The 7,753-nt window shown below is 40.2% G+C and overlaps 1 protein-coding gene across 2 annotated transcripts in view; it reads right to left on the reverse strand.

Moving 5' to 3' along the window:
- Positions 1–1,348: 1,348 nt before the first annotated feature.
- The window catches only part of SRSF11 (serine and arginine rich splicing factor 11), a 39,586-nt gene continuing 33,181 nt past the window's right edge, over positions 1,349–7,753 (reverse strand). Inside the window, exons 9-13 of one of the 2 annotated variants that reach the window (XM_019528404.1) lie at positions 6,717–6,848; positions 6,259–6,348; positions 5,057–5,152; positions 3,474–3,612; positions 1,349–3,364 (exon numbers count right to left, since the gene is read on the reverse strand). In XM_019528404.1, the coding sequence (XP_019383949.1) occupies positions 3,167–3,364; positions 3,474–3,612; positions 5,057–5,152; positions 6,259–6,348; positions 6,717–6,848 (655 nt within the window). In that variant the 3' untranslated portion in view covers positions 1,349–3,166. The remainder of the gene's footprint in view (positions 3,365–3,473; positions 3,613–5,056; positions 5,153–6,258; positions 6,349–6,716; positions 6,849–7,753) is intronic. The other variant, XM_019528405.1, reaches the window with a different exon arrangement.

The raw sequence follows: 7,753 nt of genomic DNA on the forward strand, positions 1-7,753 counted from the left end.
TTTAAAGCAGCAAAAAGTAAGACAACACATTTTACCTTTTCTGTATTACCAAAATGTACTCAAGTACTGTTTTTCCCCCTTAAGTCAGCATAGGGGGCAGGGCGAAGCCCCTTAGATTTGCATACAAAGTACAGGGGTGAGTGGGTGCAGGTAGCTGCTGCAGCTCTGACCTGGAGCCTGGCTTGGGGCTAGTCACACCCACTGAGCAGCTTCTTGTCCCCGCTTTGCTAGTCAGGTGCAACTTGACTGTGGCTAGATTCCCTCCTGGGCAAGTACAGGGAAACTCCATCCTCTGGCTAATTAGTAGCACTGATACTGCTGTTTAGCCCAGCAAGGGCTAAGCTTCCACACGATGCGCTTCAGGAAGGAACAGAGCCTGAGCAGTGTCCAACAGGAAGTGCCAGGAGAAGGGGAGGTAAAGGCAGAGATTGTGGGGAGTTTGTTGGGGAGGGGGGAAGAGGCAGGACCAGGAGGGAGAGATGCAGAGACTAGGGGCAGTGAAAGGCAGGGAGTGGGTGGAGGGCTGTTCATGGCAGGGGGAACTTGACTACACCACCCCCACAACCACTCCATTCCATAGAAATGAACTGATATTTAGAAGTTGACATTTCCTTTTTTCTAATCTATTGAAAATAGCAATATGGAATCGGTTGGCAAAGGTTTACCACATGCTGACTTCCAAACAGCAATTATGGAGGCATTTGATTGTTGTAGCTCATGGCTTGAACTGTACAGTATTCAAATCTCAGATCAAAAAACTGACTTAGGAAGTAACAACATATAAACCTCTTTTGTGAGGTGCCTCTTTTCGTATATACTTTACCGTTACACTTTCATACATATCAGGCCTGTATAACTAGATGTGTGTACAAAACACCAACTACACTACCTGCTTAACAGTAAGCTATGTAGAGCAACTGGAATCTGCATCTGAGGACAGGTTCCTCACTTCCCCCATCTACTCAAAACTGCATTACATTACAAAACAGTAGAAAAGAAGGATTGTTCCTTATTTTCCAGAAAACTGGGATGCAGAGGCTGTGCACATTCATTCATAGGGTACGTGACAATCTTGGTGCATTACCAATGGTCTCCCCTTTGCATTCCCACTGCTAGCTAAATGCAGAAGCAGGTAACTATATGGCATGTATCCTTTGGATTAAAAGAATCCAAATATCAAGTTGTCTTGCTCTATGTACAGTGCTCCAGGTACTTCCAAAACAGAATCCGGTCAGATTGCACAAGGTGCTCATCCATGGAAACACAACTACACATTGCACATTTCATCTCTGTTACTAGGATTATCATTTTTTCACTTCACTAAAAAAGAGGCTAGGAGAGTCAATGGTATGACATAGACCTCTCTGTATTGAGAAAATACTGAAAACAGTTTTTAAAAAGTTACATTTCTACAAATTCTAAAAATGACACTGCATATCTAAATGGCAATTCCCACTTCAAAATTCCTGCAGGAAAATGAGAGTTTAAAAACAATTGTGGTTAGACTTAGACTCAAATTACAAGCACCAGGTTTTAGTTTCACTTAGAAAACCTACTCATTTAAAATCAGCAAGTTGTTGCATCACATCAAACTCTTTAATACGTTAGCTTTTAGAGTTGTATAGCAGATACTCAAAGCTTTCCTCTCCTTACTGTTTCTGCTAGTCTTCCATTACCATTCTGGAGAAGATAAAAGATGAAAATGTTTATATTTCAATGAAAATACAATTTTTTTACAAATACATATTTTAAGTACTTATCCTATGATACTCTAGGGTCCCATCTGGGCGTATTCCCTTCATCCACAATTAAGGTAAAATAAAATAAGATACATGCTGCATTGAAATAGGTTTAACAGTTTTCTTCACTGCTTGTACACTAGTTATAAGGAATGACTTTAAACTACGATCCCGTTGAAATAGGTGAGCGAGGGGGAAAGGTCAACTCAATAAATGAGGTAATTTCATACATTCAGTGGTGTAAATAAATACAAGTACAGTTTTACAGGAACATGAGCATAAGTTTCAGGATTTTATTATCAAAGTCTTGTAAAACAATTTCAGAAACTGTACATCAACATGGCACAGACTGTAGCCTACTTTTGTTTTTACCTGCACAAAAGTAATAGCTCCAAAAACTTCTGTAACTAAGAAAACAGCTTGCCTAACTACTTTGCATAACATGGAATCACTGTGTGCATAAGATTACTACTGCAGTGACAGTAAACACAAAATTCATTAGTTTATACAACTTGAGATCAAGTAAAAAGTACATTATCAAGTAGACTTGCTTTTAAAAGCATACAAAGGTCAATTTTAAAATGCACTACCTTTCTGCATGTGTTTAGCTCATGAACAAGTAAAACCTAAAGTAAAAAACTGGGTTATGAAAATTGCACAAAGCAACCTCTAATGACTGGACACTAGGCAGGTGGAGATTCTGCATTCCTACATCAGGAAATTTTACCTTCCCCAGCTTAAGAGAAGGAAAAGTTAGGAACCACTGAAGTATGCTACTCTTCACTGCCCACGATGGGTTTGGGTAAAAAAGCCATCAAAAAGGTTAGTGCATTTTAACCTTGTCAAAGCCAAACAAAACCCACAAAAAACGTTCAGCCAAATGGCCAAAAAAGATCATCTACCTAGATCAGAATGCTTATTTCCAGATGTAACAATCTTTTTTGTGTAGTCACACTTAAGACCTTTAGTAGATCCATCATATATCGTAGGATTTTTAGAACATTTAGGATGTTTCTGCCACAATTAACATGCAGTCAGTGCATTCCCTATACTGCTCTATTACTGCAATTAATCAAACTCTAGAAACACTATCATAAGTGAGCTGATTTACTAAAGGAGATCATACAACATAAAAAAATCCATGCCTGCTGTAGATGCATGCAGCTTTTCACTTTTGCCTGAAACAGTACCAAGTTAGTAAGAACCACTTGGCTACCCAATCCCATTTGGCCATACAAGAATGGTTACCCATGGACCACTTTCTATAAAGCTTTTGATGTAAATTAATATCAGGAGCTTTACAACCATTAATAGTTTAGAGCTGTATACATCTAAATTTAGGATTAAACAAGTAGTACAGCATAAAAGAATCACACAGGAATGACACTGATGCACGTCTGCAGCTGCATTCACAGCAAAGGCAACATTCAGTCACTCATATCCATGTCCTCTTCATGATGATCATCCCCATTTACTTTGGATTCTCTTGTTCCATCTCCACTTCCTTTATCCACTGGAGACTCTTTGATTTTGGGGGAAGCAGATTCTGCCACTTTTTTTTCCTCTTTTTTTTCTTTCTCGCTGTCATATCCTTGTTCTTCTTCATCATAATCCCTTGTAACCTGCTTTGCAGAGATGAAAAAAAAAAAAGTAAAACGTGCCTCAAGATTCTTAAGCAAAGTTCAATACTGTGTTAAATAGAGGCAGCATAGCCAAGCCATACTTTAAGCATACCTTTACATCTTTGTCACTCTCAGACTTTCTTTCTCGATCCTTCTCTTTGTCTTTGCTTTTTTTTTTCTTGCTTGTTGACCGTTCTCTCTCATCTCGGCTTCTCTCTTTTTCTTTATCCTTCTTCTTTTCCTTTTTATGTCTAGGACAAGAATACATTAAGACATTGAGAAATGTGAGCATATAGCTAAAATTCAAGTGAAGACTTTCACTGTAATCTAAACTTATACTCCAAAAACACAATTGCAATCACAGAATCATAGCAAGTTAGGGTTGGAAGGGACCTCAGGAGGTCACGTCTAGTCCAACCCCCTGCTTAAAGCAGGACCATCCCCAACTAGATCAACCCCACCAAAGCTTTGTCTAGCCAGGTTTGAAAAATTTCCAAGGATGGAGCTTCCACCACCTCTGTTTCAGTGTTTTACTACCCTCCTAGTGAGAAAATCCTTCCTAATATTTAGCCTAAATTTCTCTTGATGCAAATTGAGACCATTGCTCCTTGTTCTGTCAGCTGCCACCGCTGAGAACTGTTTAGCTCCATCCTCTTGTGAACCCCCCTTCAGGTAGTTGAAGGCTGGTATTAAGTACCCTCTCAGTGTTCTCTTCTTTAAACTAAATAAGCCCAGTTCCCTCAGTCTTTCCTCGTAAGTCATGTGCCCCAGCCTTCTCACCATTTTTGTCGCCCTCCGCTGGACTCTCTCCAATTTGTCCACATCCTTTCTGTAGTGGGGGGCCCAAAACTGAACACAGTACTCCAGATGTGGCCTCACCAGTGCTGAATAGAGGGGAATAATTACTTCCCTTGACCTACTGGCAACATACCTACCAATGCAGCCCAGTATGCCGTTAGCCTTCTTGGCAGCAAGGGCACACTGCTGGCTCATATTCAGCTTATTGTCCACTGTCACCCCCAGGTCTTTTTTTGGAGAGCTGCTGCCCAGCCAGTCAGCCCCCAGCCTGTACCAGTGCATGGGATTGTTCTTTCCTCAGTGCAGAACTTTGCACTTGTCCTTGTTGAACCTCATGAAATTCCTTTTAGCCCAATCCTCCAGTTTGTCAAGGTCACTCTGAATCCTAGCCCTACTCTCCAGTGTATCTACTACTCCTCCCAGCTTGGTGTCATCTGCAGGCTTGCTGAAGGTGCACTCTGTGCCATCTTCCGGGTCGTTGATGAAGACATTGAACAAAAACGGCCCCAGGACCAACCCCTGGGGTACTCCACTTGATACCAGCTACCAACTAGACATCGAACCATTTTTTACTGTTCTCTGATCCCAATGCTAACCACCTCATGCGTATGGAAATTTTCCAAGTGGGACTGAGCGAAAGTTTATTTTCAAAAAGCAAAGCCCCCCACACTCCGTTTGCTAGTTTCAGATAAACCAATCCAATAAATAAATAAATCAGGACCTCCATCTCTCACAGAAGCTATGGTGAAATCCAAGAAATTCCCTAAACTGGACTACCTATAACTACATCTGCCACTGCTCTTCAAGAATTACAAGCATGCAGCATTTATTACCCAGACATACCTTTGAAAGAGAGAGATAGAGACATTAAATTCAGGGGCTTTCAGGCACACTGACCTTCTTGGAGATGGAGATCGGGACGGTTTTCTTTTAGGGGACCTTGGCTTTTTAGGCGACCTTGTTCCACTCCTGCTTCTTCTGCGCCGTCTTTCTCTATAGGCATTAAAGAGGAAGTGGTCCAAAACATATCAACGTTAAAACTCTAATAAACTACAGCATTTCTATGGAGAACGTTTAATACAGGCACTTATCTGGACTCTAAAGGAGCACTGCTCTACAGAGATGTCTGCTTGTTTTACTGTGAAGTAGCGTTTGTGATTAAGTGCACTATAAAGACAAGGCAGCTGTGGATATGAAGGGCAAGCTGTATTATGTTTATCTGCCCTGTCATTAAATAAATTTTCAGCTAAGATCCTATTACAGACTATTGAAGGTAATGTAACAGGAGTCAGATAAAAGAGCTTGATTTTCAGCTATCAGGTAGAGTTTCTGCTCAACTGGAAAAGAGTTTTGACTTGTAAACACAAGTAATGAGCTCTAGAAGCATTTTAAAGTGTCTCACAAAAGCTAGTTCATCTTATACACTGAAAATAACCCAGAAGGCCTGAAAGGCTCAATATCCATTTTGCCATGCAAAGAGCAGGAATCTATTTTCAGAGTTAAAGTTGTAACTTCAAATAAGTTTAAGGGAAAAATTAAGTGCATCATATAGTAGAGAAAAGAATGGGATCATTGTGCTGATATACTTTAAAAAGTGCTTATTTGAAACGATATTTTTTCCTTTGGCAGTGGGCAAAATAAGTGAATCTCCCATTTCAAGCAATCACAACATAGGCTAAGAACCCGGGTTCTCAACCTTTCCAAGTCCAGCAGTCTTGCTCAGTCTTATTCATGCTAAAATTCATGTCCGAAAAACCACAGAGATGCCAGAGCCAGGGTCACCAGAGAGTTGCTGGTATCAAGGCTCTGGCACAAGACTGATTCTCCTCCCACTGGATACTACTTTTAAATGGAAGCTGCAAGTTAGACTGAAAAGGGTCTAGTTTCACTGCAGTTTCTGTAAGCACCTTTGTAAGCCTAGCTGAAGTGCTATTTCATAATTTATAGCCATGCTCCCTAGCAAATGAGTAATCTCCCCGCTTTCTTTGAGAGGCTCAGCATCATTACATGCTGCCCTAAACCACACTGATAACACTTCGTGCAGCAATACCATTATATCTTAGACTGGAAACAGAACTAAGGAAGACAAATTACTATACCTGCTTGTGCTTCTAGATCGTCTTGTTGTGCTGTAACTTTTTGGTGGAGTTTTAGAACGTTTCTTTTCTTTCTCTTCCTTCTTTTTATCCCTTTAAGTGAACGAAATAAAGATTTTCAAAATCTCAGTTTTTATGATTTTCAAGTGTGAAATGCATCCATATTTTGCACTTCAACCAATAGGAGCTGCTTATCCCCTATGAAAATTAAGTCATGTTTCTTTAGGAGCTAAACATTGGCCATTTATAGGGAAAAACAGATTTCATACAAAATTAACAGGGTATAGGAGTTAGCAAGTTCATTTTACCTCATCATGTAAGTAACTATCAGAGTTCAAACTGCTAACTTGCAGCACTCAATTAGTAACAAGGTCATCAAATATTCCCAAGCAGCTGATTTTCTTTTGCCAAATTAATTTCATGTTCTCTTTTTACATTCAGAGGTTTCATGAGGCCATTACCTGGTTTTGGATGTGCTCCTAGATTTTCTGCTTCTCTCTCTCGAATGAGACCTCCTCCGCCTTGGACTTTTAGATCGCCGCCTGCTTCTTGACTTTGAATGGGACCTCCTCCTCGATCGGCTTCTTGATCGTCTAGTAACAGTACATTGACCGCAGAATTACAAATATAGATTTGACCCAAGACATACTATTTAGAAGCTATTTGTCAAATATTGATGCCATGTGTAACAAAATGTTCAGATGATAGAGCATGTACGGTTAATGCTATTTCTGAGACGAGTAACAGAAAAAAAATGGTGTCACAACTGTACGAGGTGGATAAGCAACAGATACTTCAAACTGGATGGCATTATTTGATTTAGTACGCAAGCTTTCCTATGGTGGCTGAAAAACACTGACAGACCACAAAGGTTTGAGGAATAATCTGAAAATGAGCAAGTGACTGCTGGTCACGTATTGCAGGAGGCATAATAGCAATACAGAAGAAACAGATACAGAATCAAGAGCCATGGGGGAGGGAGAGGAGGAATAGTACTTGTTCACGTGTTCCAGGTACACTGGCAGACTGTCAAAAGACAAGCAGCAGCAATGCACTTCAGACACTTAATGGAGAAGGTTTATGGAAACAGTGAAGCAGTATGAAGAGATGGAGTAATTTGGAGAGGCACTAGACCGACTATTTTGGTGCAAGGTCAGTCTGGAGGCCAAATATACGTAGCAACCATATGGTTCCAGTTTTATGGGACAATGCAAGGATTTTTTTGTCAGACACCTGAAATATCCCAGCCTTACATCTGATTAACTGAAAAACGTTTTCAGAGGTTTGTTGTTTTTTTTTTTTTTGAAGACGTTCTAAACTAAATGCCATGAAACAGCATTCAGTGCAACAGTGTTTGGAGTGAAGCCAAATGGAAGACTAACACTTTTATTAAAGTTTTGCTTCTGGAGTGGCGGGGGGGGGGATTATCTACTCCAAAATATGCACATGCCATTGTTGAATCAGAAATAGTATCAGCACACATGCTTTAAAAAAAAAA

Source organism: Gavialis gangeticus, unplaced genomic scaffold, assembly GCF_001723915.1.
Source record: "Gavialis gangeticus isolate Ggan-Ray unplaced genomic scaffold, GavGan_comp1, whole genome shotgun sequence".
In the NCBI taxonomy this organism is placed as follows: domain Eukaryota; kingdom Metazoa; phylum Chordata; order Crocodylia; family Gavialidae; genus Gavialis; species Gavialis gangeticus.